Source organism: Acromyrmex echinatior, chromosome 10 (genome assembly GCF_024713525.1).
Source record: "Acromyrmex echinatior isolate Ae372 chromosome 10, ASM2471352v2, whole genome shotgun sequence".
Classification (NCBI taxonomy): Eukaryota; Metazoa; Arthropoda; class Insecta; order Hymenoptera; family Formicidae; genus Acromyrmex; species Acromyrmex echinatior.
The window spans coordinates 3,733,875-3,757,795 of record NC_141861.1 but is presented as its reverse complement, the minus strand read 5'-3'; the positions used below and the strand labels follow the sequence as shown (position 1 = coordinate 3,757,795).

The following is a 23,921-nucleotide window of genomic DNA, read 5'->3' as shown; positions in this document are numbered from 1 at the left end:
TTGGTATAAAATAAAAGGAAACTTTCTCAGTATTTATTCTCTTTCTTACAGCGAATAAATCGCATCTTACAAACATACTATCGACATTTAACATTTACATTTATCCATTTACAGAGATGTAAAATATAAGATATGTACACGCTCCACATCTCGCGCATAATGAATTTCTCTGTACAGCTTTCTCTCTCATTCCTTCCTCAATTATCAATATTGCATTGCAAAAAAGAAATGTGCTCTTTATTGAGCACGATCAACGATTTTTCACTCCAAGCAGATCAAGCTTTTTCCTCTTAGCGTTCGTTTTTGATGTCAGAGCTGGCAACACACAGCCCTTCGATTCAGGAATCAGAAGCCCTTTGTGCTCCAGTCGTCGAATATATGTGGTGTTTGGTATTACCGAGACGGGTCCAAAGTAACGCAATTCGCGTGGTCGATTTATTTGTAACTTACTCGCGGCATTCGTATTAACACGACGATCTTCTGGCGAATTTTCGCTTTCCATGGCTTCAGATTCCGTATTGTTATTTCGTCTCTCTTTGATCAACGTCATTTGCCATCTAAAAAGAAATTTAATTTATATTATTATTTAAATATTTAAATTGTATTATTAAAATAAATGCAAGTTATTTATAATAAAAAGAAAAACATAAAATTTAAATCTGAAAAAAATATCAAAGAAATCATAACAGTTTTATGTATTCTGAAGTTCTGTTAGAGCTTTTACAATATTTAATACATTTTATACACACACACACACACACACACACACACACAAATACACACACAAAAATATTTTATTAGAAATATATATGTATATACATATATATTTCTAATAAAATATTTTTAATGGAATTAATAACTTATTTTTCACTATTAATATAAATAAAAGTTACTATTTATCTATAAACTAATCAACGTTTCAGTTAAATTAATTAATAAATCATTAAGTCAACCTTCCAATGCTGCTACGACAGATCCTAGAAGACGATTCCGCTCTCTTGGTTCCGAGCAAATTTATCGCGGATTCTTTGACGACAAGTCGCTGCAACTCGCTGAGAAACCTGTCGGCGAAATTGTCTTGCAAGAAGAAAGGATGCTGCAGCAACGTGAGACATTTCGGTCTGAAAGTAGGATCTGTACGAAGACACTGCGTCAAAAAATCAATCGCCACCGAGCTCCACGTTGGAAAGAGATTTCGAAGACTCGTGGATCGTGTTAAACTAACAGTCTCATCAGGTTTTGTGTGCCGGAGTATATGTTTGCCACTACCGTTCATCGATTTGTAAAGAGGACCTGTTTTAATATATTGCTAGATACAATTCTCGGAGAGAAGCGTTTGATATTTGTGATTATAATTGCGTGATAAAGTAATTGTGATTAGGTACTCCATTTTTATAATTATTTAATAATTTAACCATATATATATAATTGTTTGAAACATAAAAAAATTGTACGATTATATGATTAAAAATAATTCAAGTTAGATATAATTTAACATTATATGAATTTAACAGTAAATAAGCAATTCGCACTTAACGACATACTAAATTAAATAAAGCAAATTTAGAAATTAATCAAGTTACAATAGTTTTGTTAAAAAAAATTGTGCATGAATAATATATTTTAAAATTAAGTATCTATTATTGAAATTGTAAGTCCAACAACAAGGTTAAAGAATATAAAGATCCATATCATTTACAAAAATTTCAAATCTACAAAATGCTTATCTTTCTTTATGTTCTCCAATATTTATATTATTGTATAATAAATAAAAATATAAGAGAATTTTTAATAAACTATTTTATCAATTCTTCGGTTATCTAACAAGATTTATCATCCATCCTCACCGAGGATCTTCGTGATGCGATACAGCTGGTCGATGTCACTGTCGCCGGGAAAGAGAGGCTGGCCGGTGACCATCTCGGCGTAGATGCATCCGGCCGCCCAGACGTCGATCTCTCTACCGTACTTGGAATCACCGATGAGAAGTTCTGGTGCGCGATACCATCTCGTCGCCACGTAATCGGTACAAGACTCGTTAGTGATATACCGTGCGAAACCAAAGTCGCAAAGCTTAATCACGCCGTTCGGTGATACGAGCACATTCTCAGGCTTTACATCACGATGCATGATCTGTCGAAAGAAAAACCTTCTATCTCATTAAAATCAGACAAATAAAAAGAAAATATTATAATTAAATCTTTGCGAGTCTGATAGAATATATTAACGAACGCTTCTTGAGCTGAAAAGTGGCTGAAGAAATCTTTAAATTTCTAAAAGCAGAAGAGTCAAAATAGAATGAACTATTTGTGGAAAAAGGTCAAGCTAATTACATGATAAGATGCAGATTGTATTCCGTTCGTAGAATCCTCATTTAAAATCTAATGCAAACGGGGAAATGCGTAATGTTTTCTGTTAACGCTAGAACTTTCCGAGTCGAGCTCGACTAAATGCGGCAACCATTGCCCTCGTTTGTTACAATGCTATCATTCATTAAGTATCCGACCCCGTCGCGTGTTACTATACATGCACGGTTTACTGCAACTCGAAATTTAAGCGTCACGGCCGTGAACTTTACCGTAAGGGAGGTGGTATTTATTGCCAAAGGTTGCTGATAAACGGAAGTACATCATCATGCGCTCAGATACATAGTTTGCATAAATTAATCAAAATTTTAGCATGAAATATACTCTGAATATTATTTATTAAAATAATCACTTTTTAAGAAGTTCACGTAACTCTTTAAAAAATTAAATTATATGAGAATATCATAATATATGTAATATATGACAAAATTTATGTTTTATTGTAGATTGATTTTTAATGTTATAATGAATTATATTAGGTGTTGGAATTAATTCGTAGCGTTTTACAAGTGATGGGAAGTACTTTCATTAATGTATTTTTTAATGCTCATGTGAAATAAATAACATTCTTTCATTAAAAAACGCTACGAATTAATTCCAACACCTAATAATAAATTGCGATTTTTAGTAAAAAATACAATTGTAATTTTATTATATATAAATAATAATGTATATATATATATTATTTTGATAAGATTTATATTTCATGCAACTCTAAAAATATCTTAAAATAGTGATATGAGATGTGAAGATAATCATAATAAAGTATGTAATTACAGTGAGAACATTTTTTTACAGTGTAACAAAAATATAGTATTATTACTTTTGCTCACTTTATGATTATGACAAAAGTCCAATCCACGAAGTATTTGGAAAATATATCGCCTTGATTTCTCCCAATCGATACCATTTTTGTTTTCCTCCAATTCGTCGAGCACGGTGTGATCAAGATATTCAAATACGAGATAAAGCCGTTTTCTTCGACGAAACACCTCGATCATGTTCACTAAATTCTCGTGACGTAATTTCTAAATAATATCATCCTATTTACTAAATATTAAATAATATTATCTTAAATAAACATTTAATAAACATAAACTATTTTTATAAAGTAATATCAGAGAGCGTTTTATTTATCGGATAAAACAATCAGGTTTAAAATTTAACGAGCGTAATTCGTATAATACATTACACAGACTTTAACAATAATAATAAAAATTTTAATAATTAATACCTACCTTTAACATCCTTATTTCACGAAATGCCATTTTTCGAATCTGTACATCTTCTTCCGTCGCCAAGAACTTTTTTATCGCCACTACTTGCCCGGTTTCGCGATGCTTGCATTTCATCACGAGTCCGTAACTTCCCTCGCCTACTATCTCAATATTTTCATATTTCTCCATTTTACTCACAAAGTTGGCAGTAAGAAATTTCACAATTTTTTTTCGTTACGAAAAAGTTACTAATAAACTTTTTTATATTTATCAAGATTTATACACTGAAAAGCAAATTGATTACTTAATTATGATATTGTGTATGAATGATAATTAATCAATCATTTTTGTTACACAATTACAATTACTTTTAAATGATTCCAAGCTAAATTAATTTTTTATAATTTCTTTTACCTTTTAAATAATGATATTAAATTTTTTGAATTTTCTATCACACATCTTAATCAATTTACGTTCAAAATCTATCATTTTAATATCTTTTTACAAAAAATATTCAAAAATGCTACGAATTCAAGATATACGAACAAATAAACACGATAATGTCACAATCTTGTGTATATTTGATACGATTGAAGAAACCACAATTCTTAATGTTGCCTCGCTCGTCGACGAGCCTGGACTGCTCCGAAAAGCCTCGTGCACGACCCTTATCGATGATTATCGATCTGCTGGTAATTAGTAAGGGGTAGTCCTCGCTCGAGGAAGGCACAGGTGAACCGGTTTAAAGGAATAAAGGGTCAAACATAAGAAAAAAGGACACTTCTAGCAATCTCTAGGACGCAAAATAAAAATCGTTATTTTAAATTAGAATCTTATTCTACTAAATTTTATAAATTTTATACATTTCATCCTTACACTTGTAAGCCTATTATTATTCAATACTAAACTGCAATTTTCTGTCGAACCTGAAAATAGTATCACATTATTAAATTGATAATCAATTTTATCAATAATATCAATGCTAATATATAATATTTATTCTCTTCGTATATATAATAATATCATATGCATAACAATCGCAAATAACTGTATTTACTTAGCTGTATTGACTGAATCACTTTTTTAATTTTAATATAATTCTTTGAGAGAAAGTCAGAACTATCAATTATATCAATATTCTAAAAATGATAGATAAAAATAGATATAAAAATGGATTTAGAGATCAAGATAAAAAAAATATGCATCGAACAAACACGATTACATGCATTCTAAGCTGCTTTCAAGAACATACATAATCTTTGATAACGAAATAGAGGAAATTTTAAGCTTCTAAATTTTTGAATAAAATAAGGTAATAAAATAAGTAAAACAAAATCAAATCATAATTTGTGAATAACGTTTGAAATCATTGAAATAATTAGGAAAATTCTCAAAATGCTCGAATATTATTTTGATTAGCTGTTGTAACCCTTAAGTTCACAACAGGTCTCGTTATTAAAAATATACTCAGCATTTTGTGATTTCATCGTCGTCAAAAAATTTCTATTAAGAGCAATTCATTGTATTCCACGAGCAAATACAATTATTGCAAAAAGATACCGAAATACCTTCAATCCACTTTACCAACAATAAAAATACGATATCACAAGTATATCAGACCTCAAAAGCCAGTACTAGATGTTGTAAATAAAGCTAAAATTCCGTCAGCACTTTTATTATCGTCATCAATATTACGCCAGAAAACTAGATGAAGGTTCAATTCTGTGTATAGTAAGTCTTTTTTACAATAAATTTTTTATGATACGATATTCGCACGCATGTCAGATCATAAGTTTCCTTGAGATAAAACAAACCCAGATTGTCTATTTCTATGTATCTTGAGCGACACAACAGGACGTATTATCGGGATGAAGATTCAATCAACTTTATTGTCAAATGTGCAATATTGGAAAGAATAAAATCATTGAAATGTGAAAGCAAGAATTTCGGAACGGTTTTCCTCGGTTCGATCCTCGTATCGATGACAACTCGGATGATCGTTCAGACGATTGCAACTTCCCTACTGTCGTGTCAAAAAGGATTCGCGTCATAGCGATTTGTTGCCGCAACTCGGTGAGCGTAATCGATACACGCGAATAGCAATTGAAGTTTATTTATAGGTGAGTTCGGTGACTTTTCTTGGTATCGTGACCAAAGGCATAGTCAACGGTCCTTCAATCAAAAAACGCGATTCTAACATTAAATAGTGAAAATACCGATGCAATATAAATAACGCGTGTACGTGCATTACAACATACTTATCATACAATCTATATCATACAACTTTCCTCGACGAACAATAAAAGCATTCTGATTGTGCGCATATTACGTAATTATTTACAGTTTATAATTAAATACATCATTATCAATTATTTTATGTAATTCATAGAACATTTACTACAATGGCTTAAAAATCTTTTTTAATTTGAAATGTGTTTGTAGTAAAATGATAAAAATGCTGCGTAATAGAGATGATACGTAATGTAATAACTAATAACACATAATATAATTTTCTTATAATTATAATTATAATTATTAAGGTTTCTGTTTATTCATCACTACTATTTCAAATTGTAGTCAGTTGTCAGAAACGAGAAAATGCACAATAAAAATTTTTGCAAAATATATTGAAAATTCCTCTAGATCCGTTAATTAATATCTGAAAATGAAATATTAGTTAATAATAATAATAAACTAATAATAAATTATAATTATTTAATTATGTTCACAGCTAGCATTAACAATATATATAGAAATATAAATATGATTTATTAATTTCTCCCCCAAAAAAGATAGTTTTCGGTATATTTTATGTAAGTCTATTATATTATGTAAGTCTACTCTATTAAACTATAAAAACTTTTTTATTGAAATATATTTCTATTTATATATAATATAATTTACAAGAATTTTTATTGTATTTTTCTCGCGAGACAATAGTAATGAGTGAACAGGAACCCCTCTCTCTAATATTCTAAAAAAAAAACACATTGTGTACATATCTTTTGGCAGTCGGCACGAAATAATGGAGAACATTAGAGAATATCCGGAAGTCTGGATATTTGAAGACAACGAGAAACATTTAAAACTATTGTTCGCTATATATAGATAGACGCGCGTGGATGGTCGTGCCTGACAAGCCACGTGGACCACGACCATGAGAAGTTACGCGGCGCGGATCAATCAAGAGCAGCAAGAAGGAACCCGCTTGAGTCGGAGATCCATTCGGAGGCGCCATGTCGGTCGAGAGCAAGCACGGAAATAGACGCACCACATGGCGGGGCTCGAGCTCCTCAGCTCTCTCCACTCCCTATGTACACGTCCGTCTTGCCTTTACGCGTTTGCTCTGTACGCATTCGTTTAGTCGCGCGTCTCTAGCGTTTCGTCCAACGCCGGATCCGTCCTCAGTTAATATGACGTTTAGTACTTGAACAACGAAATGCACTCGTCACGATTGAGGCCCGTCTCGAATCTCTTGGCCTCACCCGATCGCATGGGAATCGTGTAAAAATTGAGCTAGTGTTAATTGTAAAACAGTGATCTCGAGAAGTACATACGTGAAGAAATTATTAGAGAAGTCCGAAAGTTGTAGAAGTCTGTGACGAAGACTGATGTATGCAAACAACGCAGAAATAGTCATTTTGTTTGTCATATTGATTGCTTAAAAATATGCGAGTTCAAGATACTTTAAGTGGTGATTTTGACGCGTGTAATTGAACAGGAAATGAATGTGATATGAGTCATGTGGGTTAATATATGTAATTTCACTATCGTGGCTGATGACATAGAAACTATATGTATATATTTTCGATTTTAAAGGATTTCAGAACTATAAGGATAAGTTGCATCCATTTATGAACTAAAACTGAGGAAGAGCGTTCTCTTATATATTGTAGAACCATTAAACGTGATCTCGCAAGAAGAAGATGATTCATTAATAATTTAGAACGTAATTTAGAACGTTTTAACAACTGAGACTTTACTGTGTGGACTAACATCAAGATTAATATAAAAAAATTGGGCAAATATACTTGGTGATAAATGTGACGATGTGGAATATTTTATGAATGAACTTCCGTGGCTGCTGAGAGCAAAAAGTATCGAATTGAAAATATCGAAGAATTCGAGGACAATGTTCCCATGTGTGTGTGTGTGTATACATGAATACACATTCCGGTAACATATGCAGAGAGATACGTTCAACATGTGCGTAAAAGCGCGTAAAAGCGATCCCCGTAAAAGTTAAGCACTCATTTTGAAGAACCCATTCGAAAGAAGATGGCACTTTTCCGAGAACTGTTACATCGAGAGAACGACTGACGTGAAGTGACCCAACGAAATTTTATAATAAAATTCTAAAAAGAATAAAAAGAGAAACTTGGAGCATTTCCGAAGTTGCAGTGCAATGAAATTATAATATTTTCACTTCTTGGATGCCTTCCTCATCGAATATCTCCGGTTTCATGGTAGTATCCTCGAAACATCAATGATTCTCGTAAACGATAATGATATTTCAAGTGAATGATATTTTATGAAAATTTGTAATACTAGTTCTAAAGTTGGAAGCCATTCGTGCTAATCGTTAGTGGTTGTCGCATTATCGATCACAGTAAAATATTAAGGAATATTAAAAATATTAGCATAGTTTTCGATGAAAATTAAATGAAAGTCACTCGGATTCAAGGGCAAGGAAATGATAAACGATTACCGAAGAAAATTGTCGTTGAGGGCACGAGACGACGACGACATCCGGAACTGATAAACTTACCGAGTCGATTAGATAAAAATATGGCCGCTTGCCATTCGACACCTGCGGTGCAACGCCTGCAGTTGCAGGAGTCAACTCGGATCGGTTACGGTGCGATCAACAACATAAGTGCTTCGAGTCAAAAGACTCTTCAGCAATCGACCTACCCGCCTCTATTCAATTGGTTCTACCTGGCCATTACTGAACAAAACCCGTCGCAACCACCCGATCAGGTACCTCACGATCTTCACTACAATTGGGACACTTGAAGATCAGGATTTATCATTGAGTCAATATCTAACTTATCAAACAAAGTCTAGCAAACAAAGCATAATAAAACCTGGCAAACAAAGAATTTATTTCTAGATTATCTTAAATCTATAACTTTAGGAAATAGATTGCCTGCTGAGTATCAAGTTGAAAAAATAATGATAAAAATATGTGAAAGATCCAGATCAGAAGAAGCTAAGCATTTTATTATTTGAGGCTCTTTTAAAATACCGATCGCTTTATTTAAAATAACAAGCTATTTTTAATAAGTTGTCTATTGGATTACCCGTTTACATTTTTTAGAGCAAGCTACTTCCTGCGATCTGGAGCAATTTTCCCGGTACGACGTCGCAGACTTATTCACATCAAAACGCGTTGAATCAGTCTGGACCCGTCAGACCCATGAGAGATAGCGGGACGGAAAGTATCGCGGATTTAGCGGTACACTTTAACGAGTTAACAGTAGGCGACCGGAAACCGGCGAAGAAACCGCCGTCAACGTACCTGTGTCATTTGTGCTTCAAGAAAGGACACTACATCAAGGATTGTCCACAGGTCGGTAATTTCTTCTTTAAATTATTCTTCTAATAATATGTAATATGTATCGATGATCTCTTGAATTAATTTTCAATACACTTAAAACTTGATATTTTTCTGTTTATTAAATACTAGTTCCTGTATTTTTAATCATTTTATAATTACTTTAAATATTTTAAATAATTATATACAGTAATTACATATTTAAATTTGAATAAAAATTATACGTATCATATAGGATTTCGTGAATAATTTGGAGTCGATTAGAATTTGCAATTTTGCAACAATCTCTAGAGATCTCTGATAAAAATATAAATCAAATGAAACGAAATGAAGTTTAAAGAGTCAAATGCACATAGTAGTGAGAGTACTGTAATCGAATGTAATCCTTATTATATCATATGATTCGATTCCAAGATTTCAAGATAAGATTAATCAGTTTATTATCTGATTCATGGAAACCTTGGATTAGTTATCGTATAATGTTTTATCAACATCGTCCAACGCAACTTAAATCTATCTTATCAAATCTTTGTTATAAAAACATAAAGATGGGTTAATTGGATAGAGCATCGAATAGAACATCGATATTGGTTAGTTCAGTCTTTTCTTTTCGTCTCTCAGAAAAATAATTAAATAATAAATGTAAAAACAAAGTAAAGACCTTCTCTCTTGTTTCTAGCTTGACACAATTCAAAAATAAATCTTTATTAAACACAAAACGATTTGAAAGGGCCTATTGTTAAATTTAGCAATACACGTAAACGATGCGCATCGATGGAACAATAGCGAGATATGCGTGGCTTAATTGAGCGCTTAATTGACATATAACAAACAGTATTTCTGGAACATATGACGTCATACGGTCAATTATCGCGATATGAGGGTGAGCGAATTAAGTCACTTCTCCTGATGAGTTCTGATTATAATGACGTTCTTCACGTCATTTTTATTTATCTATAATACAGGTAGAGAACACAAAAATGTCAAAAATCATAATGATATTATTATGACTTTATGTATCTCTTAAAAGTTACTGATAGAATAAAAATGATTTAGAAATGAAAAAAGAAATCATAGGGCACAGATAAAAGCGTTCAATTTTCAAATATTTATGTTGTTTTAATATATTGTTGTAATTACTATAGATAAAGGCACGATAATGTTACGATAAGGTTACGAATACAGTAAATAAAATTTCTGTGATAGATCTCGCGTAGCACAGCAATGCTTAGAAGACGCTAAAAAAGCTTATGCAGGTATAATAAGTTTTTAGCGCTTTCAAAATCTACTATGAAAAGCACATTATAAACGCATACAATCAGCGCAGAATAAATGCAGTCCTATAGCATATTTATAGCATTTTTCACGTAGCACAACAATATCTGCAAAGCGTTCAGAAAGTGCTATAAAGCGGATGAAGCATTTATTGAACTGAAATTTCTCTGAAACTTTGTTGAAAATGAATGTTTCAACTAAAAATCGCTGAAATTAAATCGAAATTTTATTAAATCGAAAAATAAACAAAACGTAAAATAATTTCAACAAAATTTTTCCACCAGGATGTGCATGTGATATTGTAATTATAATATATTATATACTTATCGCCGAAACTAGCCGAGACATTCATATTTATAAATTTAGATATTCTAGAAAATATTCAACAAATTTATCTTTTATTTATTTTATTGTCAAATAAAATTTTCTTAAATAATGTCGGCAAAATCTCAATGTTTCTGTGCTAAAAAAATTCTTCTGAATTGCTTTTGAAGCTTTAAAACGTTTTTTACGCGTAATCATTTCTTGATCAGTGTGACTTGAAATCTGCTGAGTTATTCACATTTAATAAAAGTGTACAATAACTGACAGCAGTTTTGAGAACGCAAGAACGCTCTCAGAGCGCTTTGCAGCGATGTTGTGCTCCATGGGGGTTTTCATTTACATTTTTCATTTTTATAATTTTTAGTGAAAATATATCATTTTTATATTATGATTCCATGTAATAAAAAAAAGAAGGTAAGCTTTAAAACTCGTTTTATTACAAAGTAACTAATTTCTCTCTTTATTTCTTACAATATTTATACTTATACGAATTATATGTTAGATTAGATTAAATTATGATCAAAAACTGTTTTTATATTAACAATATAAAGATTGCTATCTTTAAACATTTTCGTACTGAAAACTTTAACTTTTTGTGGATTGGTATTTGGGTTATCTCCTTTTATTTTGTTTGTTCACTCGATCTTCATGAAACTTGGCCCATAGCTAATTTAATAATGCTTTATTCGAATCTAAGATCAAAAATAAAAAATTTTAAAAATAGTGGATTCAATATGGTGGGTAGAATTAAAAAAAAATAATCTGATTATCATACACACACACACACACACATGAAACTCAGGGAATTTTTAATTGGTTAATATATATAACATCATGTTTCAGTTTTAATTTATTTGAAGCTTACGATTGTGCTATGCAAATAGTTAGAATTGATTTTCGTACTGATTTTTAAACTTCGATTATAAGCCTTATGATATATAATTCTTTATTAAACTGCTAGCCTTTTGACATTTATTCAGCGATACCAAAAAGATCTCCCAAAACTGAATTTCCTGTAATAATCAGATTATTTTTTGAATTTTAGTATTCTAAGGCCAGAATCGAATTCGACTTCAAAGCCTTTAGAAAACAAGGTCTTCTTTAAGTTTCTTTATTAGAAAATTCCCGACCTTAAAGAATTAAGAATAATATCTTTTCGGAAGCTGCATATGTATGAGTACCATAAATGTTTTGCGAATCAGCTTCTCATACGTCTTGAACATTTTCTTATTACTATTTTATTTATTGATATTTATTATTTGATGAAATTTATTAATAAAACATTACGTCATCATTCTCAATTCTATACGATATTTAGAAATTTGTTCGCATTAAAATCTCCAAAAACTTTTTCACTTAAAATGACACAAATATATATTGAAAAGAGGAGAAGCAAAGATGCTGGGTGCAAAAAGTGTAAGCAATGTGAACAGACCTATTAATAACATCTACCGATATGCAAAGATTTACGGTCCATCACTTAATTGGAGCCAATGTACATTCATACACCCACGTATGCTCGACGATTGATTCAATCGTCCAGTTGTCGTCACATTGCATTCTATGATATCTGCAAGAATACAAATAAAAGAAATGAATTTCCCAATTAGGATAATTTACGTGATTTTCACAGGCACGGCCGAAGGGCGAGGGTCTGACGCCGTATCAGGGTAAGAAGCGGTGCTTTGGTGAATACAAATGTCCCAAGTGCAAGCGCAAATGGATGTCGGGCAACAGCTGGGCCAATATGGGCCAGGAATGCATTAAGTGTCACATAAACGTGTATCCTCACAAACAGGTGAGCGAGGAGGAGTCCAGTTTGTCCGCCTCCTTCGTGTCTGCCTTCACCCGCCCCCACGTTACGGGTTCTTTCCGTGATCAATCGTTAAATATAAAATTAGTCATGATTCTCCTCGACGAAGTCCCGGTCAGATTCGCTAAAAGATTCGACTCTTGGAACCGTTTCGTTCTCTCGAAATATTGCGCGGCCAAGAGAACGAAATCTCGTGTAAACCAACGCGAATGCTAATTATAGTCGCATAATCACGCTCACTCGCTCGCTCTTTTGCCTGCCCGGTGGGCAGAAATACTCGGAGTCACCGGTAATCGTTACGTTACGGTTCCCGAAAAACATTCGCGAAATTCCTATTATAATTGAACATTAGCTATGCCGTGTCGCGAGCGAATGCTTTAAACTTTAAACGATCCCAGATTCGCTGTACAATCGCCAAGTCTCGAAAATCGAAATCTCATCGGAGTATTTCAATAATATTAATGCTATCAGTATTAATGTATTAATGTAAATTACGTTAATAACGTTAATTAAATTAATGACAAAAATGATAAATTGTACTGAACAAAAAAAGAGGGCATGTTTGTGTGAGAAAATGAGATATTATCTAACAAGATTTCTATTCTTATCTTTTGTGAGAAACGTAGAGTGTGGGTATAAAATCATTTCTATTATTTTCAGAGGCCGTTGGAAAAACCCGATGGTTTAGACGTATCCGACCAGAGCAAGGTACATCCTCAGCATCTCTGCGAGAAATGTAAGACGTTGGGTTATTATTGTAGACGAAGCGCTATAATAACTTAACGAATTCCGTCCAATTCATCTCGCTGATTCAATTAATTGCAAGAAAGGGAGGGTTTAATGATGAACTAATGAAAGACAGTTCGATACACTGGAACGCATCGATACGCATCGATGTGAATCTTATAGATAGAACGTCCATTTCTGTTCGCGAGATTAAATCGAGAGAGTAAAAGAGAAATAAAATGATATATTTTTATGTATTTTTACAGTTAGAATTTTTTTTATTGCATGGTTTTTGACGACCAAAGACGTGGCGTTTAATCGCAGCTTTATATTTATATATTGAATTATAAATATATATTGAATAAATATATTATCTATATACGAACATAAAATGCACACTCAAGTGAGCAACAGAATTTTTTGATTTTTAATATTATTTTGATAGTTCAAGTATCCACGCGGAAAAAAGCGTGTGTTGTTCGAGTAAAAAAAATGAGGGCATTGTTCTCAGGGATATAATAAAATGTTCTGACCCTAAGAGCTAAGAATAAACATAGATAGATCCTCGAGAAAGGGAGAGGCCTCTAAAGAAAAATAAGGGGAAAAAATGAAGGGGAAGAAATATTTCAAATGAATGTTCATAGTATTTACAGTAATGTCGAATTGCATTGAAATGCAGCGTCGACACGCAATCCCTGCGCAATCAACATTGTTTCACAATATTGCGCAATAATACATTGATTAATGTTTATATTGATATCAATGTTACATCTACAGTCAGTATTATATATAATATTATTGCACACTTTCTCATATTGTGGAATAATTAACATTAAGCACTTAATACGAAGATTAATATTACATATTAGTATTTATATTATATATTAGTATATAATATATTGCATCAATAACATTGATCGTGTAGGGATTGCTTTATTTGTTAGATATTCTTTGGCTCTGGGAACATGAACATGATGCATATATAAATCTCTTCTTATTCAATATATTATTTGCATATGTACAGATTGGTTTACTGAACGAATGAAGAAACATTCAAATTGCGTTAAAAGTATAAGTTATAACATTAGAAATAGAGGCTATGAAACCGATGTAATTTCATAAAGAGTTCAATTTTTGACACTATGAATGCTTAGCGATTTCTTTTACCTGTCTGTTCATGTGAAACACGACTGGCAAGAGCTTCCAATTTTATTTACAATTGAAATTAAGTTCATTAAAATCTTAACGGTTTCTTGATCATTATTTAACGGAATTGTCAATTGATTCGACATTTTCTATGAGTCGCATTGAATATGTACGTGTCTAACATGTATTCATGCAGACATGAGAGAAAAGTTCTCTTACCTGTTGTAGTAGTAGAATTTGTAAATGCTTAAGGAGGATTTGTATGAATCGATAATCCTGTTCACCGTTCTACGTAAAATACATGCAACACGCCGATAAAACAATCAATGGCAAATAACTAATCGATCGTTTTCCAAAATGATTTTGGCCTACGTATTTGGCTTATTCGCGAAGAGCTCCTATCGTCCATAATGAAAAAAAAAAAATTCAAAAATGGAAATACGACGTAGCGAGTGCTAGGAGTGGTGCCGAGAACTGTATTGTGTTGTCACTAATATTGCTAAGATTATACGTTGTACGATAATCTTAGCAATAACGTGTACACATGCGTATAGTACAGATATATATTATTTGTATATAATGAGTGCTTTCCAAATATACAAACCAAAGATACAATGATTCTGCGCCTACGTTCATCCTCCTTTGTCTATAATCGATCACTCTCGATACTGTTCTACACGATCAACATGATCACGCATTGTAGAAATGTTTTATATAATACAATTTATACATAAGAAATATACAGTGGTCAAGGATTAGTGACGACGAAGAGGAGATCCGCCGCCGGATCCTCGTTAAAATACGCCGCGGAGTTAAATGTCGTCGTCCCCGTGGAATCTACTGTCGTCTGCAAATAAAATATTCGGTTACGTTCTCTCTATCACAACTTTTATCACTTTGGAAGAAATAGATCTGATTTCTTTTTTCAACGAGATTCTATCATGGACGTTTATATTGATTTTTCACAATTGCAAGTACGCTCGCGTAAAGATATTACCAAGTATGTTTATATTTGTTAATAAATCTTTACGTATTGATCATTGCGTTATCTTAGTGTTGTTTGTAAAAGAATCAAATTGTTTAATCGAGACAAAGCGAACGCGTTTTTAATTGTAAGAGTCAATCGGTTCCGGACGATTGGCTCCTCAAGATCCTGCTAAGATGCAAGGCATTGATTCACCTCAGATGGATCCACGCGATACGGGGAATTTTCCGTCGTCGGATGCTGATACTGCGTCGATTGCACATGCTGCGTGCATTGTTGCTGCATCAGCATTTGTTGCTGCTCCTGTTGCTGTTTCCATTCCTCATATTTTCTCATCGCGAATATCAAATCGCGATTCTCGTCTGCCAAACCAACATTTTGCGTCATATTCTTCGTCAACTTGCTATACTCTTCCTCGTTTGGCGCCACTGACTGTTGCTGTTGCTGCTCCTGTTGATGTTGCTGTCGTTCGTCTATCTTTTCGATCAAAGAGTTTGCCGAGTAGCAAATGTCAAAGAAATTCTGAGCTGTTGGTTGCACCGCGACTGGACTGGACACGCTGGGTGCCGGTTGACTAACTAGAGTGATTACTTGCTGCGTTTCCTTACCCTCGGTATTGTACATCAATGTCGGTAACGGAACTGGAACCGGAACTCCGCCAGATTGCACAGAATTTAGAATGTCCAATGGCTGCGTCACGGTCTTCGTATCTATATTATTCTCATTAGAGCACTCGATATCGGGCGAAGAAGGAATATTTTCTGGTTGCGGCGCTATAGATCCCGGAAAAGACAAAGGCTGCTGTTGGCCAACCAAGCTAATAACTTGCGGCTGTGACGATTGCTGCTGTGGCAGTTGCGGAGGCGGCAGAACCGCAACAGGCGGTTCAGGAAAGAGCTCCGTTTTCAGGTTCGGCAAAAATGCATCGATCGCTCTCCACGTAGGTGCCCAGAGATTGGAACTCGGCGCTAGAACATTGGCCGACGACATCACCAGCAGCATGTTCTTCAGCGATTCAGGAATCGCTTCGAACAAGAGCTCACTGTTATCGGCGTGCATATACGCGCGCAGAAGTTCCAGCACTGTTAACCAAAGCGGCAGGAAACCAGGTAGAGTTAGCAGTGGAGTCAGATGATGAAGAAATACCTTGGAGAGTAACATTGCGGCCCTGACTCTTGTTTCTTCGACGCCGATAGGATCGTTGGACGCGATCGGACCTAATAATTGCGCCAACAATGGAAACAATACTTCCTCCAAACATTGCGACCACTCGATCGCGGATAACTGTGCTAAATCATGCGCCAGCAAGGTGCTTTGAAGATATGTAATCGCTGCCGTGCGTACTGGACGACGAGCGTCGCAACAGAGTCGTGCGATACCTTGCAGTAACGGTCGCCAGGCTTGCGGCCACAGAGATATACCATCGTCAATGCTACCTTCTTCCGCCCACCATCGGAATACCTGTGCGATTCTCGTGTGCAGCGTGTGCATCAAGTCCAGGAGTTGCACCGGACTCTGTTGATAACCAGCCGATTCCTCTGTGGAGTTGCATACCTTGTTTCGTTTGCCCGCGCATTGCAGCACCGCCTCGGCAAACGTTCTAACGCAGTTGACGCACAGATCAAAATTGAAGGGTGTTACATGCGCCATATCACGCACTAGAAAGTTCAGACTTTCGCAGCATTTGACGAACGCCGCCGAGTCGTGCGACTGTAGATCGCGCGCTAGCACTATCGTATCAGCGGCTACTGGAAGCGGTGCCTCGGTACCAGTTGGCGACACTAATACCCATTCCGGCACAGGACTGATGGGTCTGGGATCCAAGACTGATGTCCGAGTGTTCGCAGTTTCATCTAGAACCGTGTTGGATCGCTTGGGCGCCAATGCGCCGGCACCCGCGCACTCCAGCAGGCTAAATACTACCTTCCAATCTTCCGCACTATGGATATTTGCGGCGCCCGTTTTCAGTAACTCGAACAGACCGTAGGCGATTTGTCGAGCTAACGGCGCGGTCGTTGCGGACGGCAAATGGGTCAAAGGTAATAGAGGTGATAGACACGCAAACTCTTCTCCGCGTAAAAGCCTGATAGCCAATCTCAACATGCCCACAGCTACTCGTTCGAGCAAATAAGGATGGTTCTCACGCGCCGCCACCGTTAACAAACGATCCAAGTGACTCTGAACCACAGGCCAGATACACGTTACTCTGTCACGATTCTGTATAGTTACTTCTAGCAACAGCTCCAGTAGAAAGATGGATATATCTTCGTCGTTAGGATTAGCCGACACCAAAGCACCAACAAGAGAATTGAGCGATTCACTCTGCAAATGATGAAGGCTGTTAAAAAATATATAAGGCCATAATCCAATAATTACATATCATCGAGTTTACCTGAAAGAATTTACTTTCGTCTATAATTTCTTTAAGATAACAATTGGCAATAAACTCTACGGCCTTTTTTCGCGCGGTTGCTTCAGCGGGATGAGGCAGACGTGACGTGTCCATAGCGATGTAGGAATAAAAGGTGGAAAGTATTCCTTGATCACCCGGGGAAGCTTTGGGTGTGGTCGGTTCTCGGAGTAAAGATATTTTGCCGGACGGATCAATGAAGTCTTCCGCCTCCGTAAGATTCTTTGGTAATAATCTCGCCTCATAGAGTGATTGCAAACAATCGATGATGTTCTTCCAAGACGCTCTTAAGGCATCCCCGTGTAAATGTGTGATCTTGAAAAGAGTGCGAGCTGCCATTTGGGATTTTGGGCTTCCACCGAGATGTAAAACTACTTGCTCGGATTTCCCGCCGATTATCAGACCCGTGAACTTACAGAGACTGACTATAAGCGTATCTAAATCATTGCACATGCTGTGGTAAGCGCTGATTGCCGCGCAACTGAAAAAAGAGAGAATAAGCTGTAGCTAATACAAGAATAAATTTATAATAGATAGCAACAGAATTATAATAGATAGAACAGGAAACAAACCTAAGGAATGTTTGAGCGACTTTGCGTTGCAACGATCTGTCTGGTGCTTTATCATATGCTCGACAAAGAGCACTTACAATGGGAGCCCACGCGTGTTCAGCTAGGTCTTTATCGATGAATTCGCCAGAATTGCCTACTTTCAAATACATACTTTCAGGTCCGGAGCCTCTTCTTAATAAAACCTTCCATAAATAATTTTCCTTTACTAGCCCAGTTTGTTCGGCTGGCATCACGATTTCTTCCCCTCTGCACAAATAACAGTTAAACAATATTTAGAATTGGAATATTCGCACTAGATCTAATTTTAATATTTATAACACTTACTTAATTGAAGTATATATTTCATCGAGCATGTCTTGATCAAAATCAGTATCGCCGTTAACCTTCTTCAAATTTCTTTTAAATTCATCGGCAGTCATAGGATTATTTTGCCTCTTTACGTTATAATTATGTTGATCGACATTTAACATGATAACCGCGTAAGCTAACGTAAAAGCGGCATCAGCCGAAGCGAAAGGTCTACCATTGCTATCCTAAACACAACAATAATTTGTTATTCTATCTTCATGCTTGCATTATTTCTAAAAAATATCAGAATATATATATATATATATATATGTACACACATGCCAATGTTCGGCAAATTTCTCAAGTAGAAGAGATATAAGGGGAGCTTCCCCAGGTAACCTGAAGGATTCCAAGTAAAGTCGCAAAGCTTGATCGATTCGAGTATTTCTTAAGTCAAAATTATGCACAAAATAATTGAGAATGTTCTTGTTCTCTTTCTTGCTGATGTATTCACCGATTGCTTTCTTATCTAAACCAGGATTCTCTCTTAGAAGTTTAGCGATTTTTTCTGGATCCGAGTGACCTGGAGTACCGCCCAGCAAACCGTGCTCTGTAAGTTTCGCGATACCCTCTCGTGGATTCTCATTGAACTTTTCTGTGCCAAGAGCCAACCACTGAAAATGACAAGGAGAGATTTGATTGTAGTTATATAAGAAATAAGTGGAAAATAAATACCTACTCGCTTATTCGCTTTTATAGCAAGCAAATCTTCACGCGTGGGCAGATTTGATGACGCCTCATGACGCGATGGTTTGCACAATTCCTTGCAGCCTTTGCAACGAATTTCCATACCGACGATCAGCATCATTATGGCGTCCAAGGAAATCAATTGCATGGTATGCATACCAGTGGTCATTGGTAGAGAAACATTCTAAGAACAAATTTTAAAGATATAGAGATTTTATATCTTAATAATTTTATTAGATATCAATTTAATATTAATATACGAAGAAAGAAATGTACCTTAGAAAACATTTTCATGAGTTCCTCATACAAGTTCGTTGAATAAAGTCCGCAGTCGTAATTTAAATATAATTCAGCGGGTAAACCAGGTATTCTCCACAATCTTACTATAGCCTCTGCAAAGTATGGAAATAAAAGTTGTGTTGCCACAATATATATATATTGTACAATTGCTGTGAAATAAAGACGTACCAAGCGATAATTCTCGTTGCTCGTACGATATTCTATTAGATTCAGAAACAACTATTTCCATTAATTTAATTAAATAATGTTCCAGTTGGAATTTTAGATGTTCTCTTTGCGACTCAAACAGCAAGAACGATACTTGAAGATTTACAGCGAGGATTGACAATCTATCTGTTCCTAGTAACTGATACATAAATATGATATTCATTGACTATTTCTTTATTAATAAACGATGTATAATTAATTAATCGCATTCGCTTACCAAAATTAGATTCCTACACAAGTCGTCCTTCGCGAGAGCAAGTAGGGACGAAAAATTAGATAGAGCGTCGGCGGCGATTTCCAACGCTACTTGCAATAAACTAAGACCTAGATGAGTTATAATTTCATTGTTCTGCTTGTCGAGGGGACTACATAGAGAAATGAGAAATCTGAACAATTCACGAACGCATAACGCGCCATATGGTGCCCGTTGTTGCAATGGAATAAATCGGACACCCTGACTATTCACATACTCCTCGATTTGTTCAGAATCTTTTATTTTAGACGCTTTAGACAGGTTTTCGTCTATCGATAAATCTTCCACGCTATCAGTCGGAGATTGTACTAAATCGATACTTTTTTCTTCGTCACCTGCATAATTATCCAATTAAATTAGAAATTATTAAGATTTATTTTAAAATAGCGAAAAGAACAAATACCTTGATTTTCTGAAATAGATTGCTTGATGGAAGATTCGGATTCATCCGTGATTTTTTGATCAGTCGCATCTTCCTTCTCTACACTGTTACTTTCTATTAAAGCTGCAACTTTATTCTCCACGTTGATATTTTCAGGTGCATTATTCATCTCGACCGTTTCTATTTCATTTTTAACATCTTTATTGTTTTCGTCTTTATCAATTTCCTGTTTCTTATTAATTTCCTGATTATCCACTGCTTTGATGCAGTCATTTCCATCTTTAATATTATCTTTGTTAATATTATTCTTGCTTTCATTTTTTTCGTCCTCGTTTTTATCAACATTTCCATGATTCAACGATCCCTGCATGTCAACGATATTGCCAACTGGTGAGACGGGTGTGGTAGTCAAGTGACCAGTTCGTATTTTGTCAACTGAACTTGAAATCATCGGTTCCTTCTCATCGATGTCATCCGTGGTAGACTTGGATTTTTGCCTCGTGTAACTTTTGTGTTTTCTATTCTTGCCACGAGTATTCTCTATGCTATTTGTTCTCATTTTCTGTTAAAAATAATGTTGTCTCATGTATGTTTGTTTTTTATAAGTAGATACTTTATAAATCATATATTACAAAACTTACTTTCATATTTGGCAAGACTCTGGTATCGTCAATAAATTGAGGTAATCTGGTGAACAAATGTTGAACCATGTCCCTCAGGCAATTCTCTGCCGTTTTTCTAAGTATTTCTATAAAGATGCCTCATTATGATACACTCGCAATTTGTTACAACAAAAATATAAAAATACAACTCACCACTAAGACGAGTTTCAAAACATATCCTAAAGCAACTCAGCATAATTTCGCATACACTTTCATTGGAGAGATGATCACCAGCAGACGACAGCATGAGGGCTCTCAGAACTTGCAGAACTCTCATAAGAACTACTCCATCACCAGACGCGTCAGCACCTACAAACCTCGCGTGTGTAACAGCATCCGCTATTGCTTCTACGCAAGTTGCTATGGCAGGATGATTAGGATCTAAAAAGCAACATATTATGTTTTACAAGGTAAAAATAATAATTTTTGTTATCACAATAATTGAGACTGACCAATGAGACTATAAGAAATTATCTTATTAACAGCCGAGAGCGCTAGACTAGTCACAGGTCCAGTAGTTTCTTCAGATCTTATGATTTCCAGAAAGGGAGTGAGAAAAACTGCGGGTTCTAATTGGGATAAATCTCTATGTTCGTTTAATACTTCTTTCAAAGTATTCAAGCCTTTCATGAGAGTATCCTGATCATCATCCTGGAAATTAAATTAAACAATTAGAAGATAAATATCTTCAAGCTTTTTCGTGACAGTTATCTCCATCTGTCATATTAAACTACAGCTGGAGAGGATTGTAATGGTAAATTTATTTATACAAATTTAAGATATCTATTTATACAAACTTGAAGTGTCATCAGATGAATCTCTACAACCTGTTTGATTTTATTAGGAACAATAACAAGTGTATTCTAATAATAGTCCTAATAATAGTCTGAATCGTTGAACAGTTGGCAAAGGAGATAAGAAAGAGTTTCTACCTGGTGAGAGTGCGACGACCATCGGGTACCTCGTCGCATTGCCGTCACCAGGAGGCACACCTCGTCCTCGACGACGTACAAGCCGCCTCTACAGGGGCCTCCAGGCCTCGTGATTCTATTCATTCTTGCGTGATTCCGTTGCTACGCCATAACAGGATTCCGAAAGATCATACAACACGGCTGAACAAATTCGATCACTGGACGTCAGCGAAAATCCGTCACGTCAACTGCCGTACAGCCACTTCCCTGCACTTTCCACGTCCCCGTACCACCGCAAACTTCTAACTTCCAACGCGATAATCATCGATTTTACCATCAACCGCTATCGATTCATGAATCTCGCAGTTAAAGCACCGACGTTCGATTAGTCGATAGCCACACTGCCAACGTCAAATAATGTGAGTACCGTCTATCTAATATATATATATATATATATATATATATATATATATATATATTGCAAGTCCGTACTTGAGATAGTTTTGTGCCCTAGCGAAAATAAAAATTGGAGTGCAAGTCGATGTAAGAGGAGAATAACAAATCATAAATAAAATTTCTATATACAAGACGAAAATTAAAACAACGAAACGTAAAAAAGATGTAAACACCTTTTCTTACGTTCACGTTTAATTGTACTCTCCTCTCATATTTGATTTAATGCAACAAACTTTATTAAGTTAAATATTTGCAAGCAAATTAAGCTTGAAATTTTAAGTTTACGAATTACAGAAGTTTTTCGAAAATTGAACAGGAAATTCCAGAAATTGCAAATTCAATCCTGCCTTATTTCAAATATTTTTAGAGTAACTTCAATCACAAACTCCGACTAATAATATATTTAATTAATGATTAATTTATCATTATGTTATAAATAAAATTTTTTTATACATCAAGTAAGACGCTATATTTTATGTTATTTTAAATTACTAGAAAATAATATTATTTGCTTAATTTTATTATACTAATTTTTGCTCGTTCATTATAGTCATAATTGTCCTTACATTGCTTTGCAAATATAAGTTAAAATGTCACTTAAAAAATTATTTTGTTAAGATTCACGAAATCATCAAAAGTATATCGAATAACATATCATAATTTTTTCTAAAATGACTATAATTATTTTAATTAATTATATTGATCTTGTAGTAATTATTTTGAGGTAGGACCCCTAAATTTATTATTACATTTATTTTCATTCAAAATGATATATTTGCTAATACGGATAAAATATTAATTTAAATTTGTAGACAAAAAATTAATAGATTATAGGTACTGAAATAATAAAAATTTTGCTTCAAGCAATTTTGCTGACTGTTTATTCATCAATTATATAAGGCTCGTATAATGACGATAACGATTTTGTTACATATTGTCGTTACATAATTATTGTTTCACATATGTAAAAAAACTACACGCAATAAAAATATAACGACAAATCGTTATAGAAAAGTTATAGAATAGAGACCTAATAAATGTTCTACCAACACAGATTAACTTTAATCTTGGTTTAACTTACTTTTATCTTTTTTTTAGTTTTAAAAATGAAAAAATATAACGGGTAAATTAAAGTTAATCTACATTGGGTGTTGCCGTTTATTTAGTGACGTAACGTGAGTGTCAACACAAAACATTCTATTTTTCTCGATTTTCAGAGAGATAACAAAGATAGAACGACACATATGTCGACTTGTATCTCCAAATGGACATAAATTATTTAGAATTTAGTAGCAGCTGACTTCATTTTCATAAACCTTTTCTG

General features: G+C 34.5%; 3 protein-coding genes and 1 long non-coding RNA gene across 8 annotated transcripts; 1 reads left to right on the top strand and 3 right to left on the bottom strand.

Moving 5' to 3' along the window:
• Positions 1 to 22: 22 nt before the first annotated feature.
• On the bottom strand, positions 23 to 6,493 carry LOC105146045 (cyclin-dependent kinase-like 4). Of its 2 annotated transcripts, none has more exons than XM_087410591.1 (6): positions 3,998 to 6,493; positions 3,605 to 3,867; positions 3,200 to 3,394; positions 1,848 to 2,133; positions 954 to 1,293; positions 23 to 557 (listed from the first exon to the last, which is right to left on the bottom strand). In XM_087410591.1, exons 2-6 carry the CDS (start codon positions 3,770 to 3,772, stop codon positions 251 to 253), a joined length of 1,296 nt encoding a protein of 431 aa, XP_087266717.1. In that variant the 5' UTR covers positions 3,773 to 3,867; positions 3,998 to 6,493; the 3' UTR covers positions 23 to 250. The 2 variants fall into 2 exon arrangements, with proteins under 2 accessions (XP_087266717.1, XP_087266718.1); XM_087410592.1 differs by having other exon boundaries at positions 4,130 to 6,493.
• A 468-nt stretch (positions 6,494 to 6,961) lies between these two features.
• On the top strand, positions 6,962 to 15,042 carry LOC105143338 (uncharacterized). 4 transcript variants are annotated; one of them, XM_087410606.1, is made up of 4 exons: positions 6,962 to 7,327; positions 7,403 to 8,563; positions 8,904 to 9,155; positions 12,373 to 15,042. In XM_087410606.1, the coding sequence occupies exons 2-4, from the start codon at positions 8,246 to 8,248 to the stop codon at positions 12,766 to 12,768; spliced, it is 966 nt and encodes a 321-aa protein (XP_087266732.1). In that variant the 5' UTR covers positions 6,962 to 7,327; positions 7,403 to 8,245; the 3' UTR covers positions 12,769 to 15,042. The 4 variants fall into 4 exon arrangements, with proteins under 4 accessions (XP_087266732.1, XP_087266733.1, XP_087266731.1 ...); XM_087410607.1 differs by having other exon boundaries at positions 6,962 to 8,049; positions 8,268 to 8,563; XM_011051619.2 differs by having other exon boundaries at positions 6,979 to 8,563; positions 12,373 to 12,537; positions 13,213 to 15,042.
• Positions 9,810 to 12,373, bottom strand: LOC147908224 (uncharacterized). The gene is made up of 2 exons (XR_015546464.1): positions 12,175 to 12,373; positions 9,810 to 11,431 (listed from the first exon to the last, which is right to left on the bottom strand). It is a non-coding gene; the product is annotated as an uncharacterized LOC147908224 (long non-coding RNA).
• On the bottom strand, positions 14,266 to 22,566 carry garz (Sec7 domain-containing protein garz). The gene is made up of 15 exons (XM_011051640.2): positions 22,163 to 22,566; positions 21,683 to 21,881; positions 21,384 to 21,611; positions 21,210 to 21,316; positions 20,590 to 21,130; positions 20,151 to 20,521; positions 19,895 to 20,072; positions 19,703 to 19,818; positions 19,419 to 19,610; positions 19,018 to 19,353; positions 18,716 to 18,924; positions 18,392 to 18,637; positions 17,802 to 18,300; positions 15,605 to 17,731; positions 14,266 to 15,271 (listed from the first exon to the last, which is right to left on the bottom strand). The coding sequence occupies exons 1-15, from the start codon at positions 22,283 to 22,285 to the stop codon at positions 15,173 to 15,175; spliced, it is 5,571 nt and encodes a 1,856-aa protein (XP_011049942.2). The 5' UTR covers positions 22,286 to 22,566; the 3' UTR covers positions 14,266 to 15,172.
• Between the last annotated feature and the right edge of the window lie 1,355 nt (positions 22,567 to 23,921).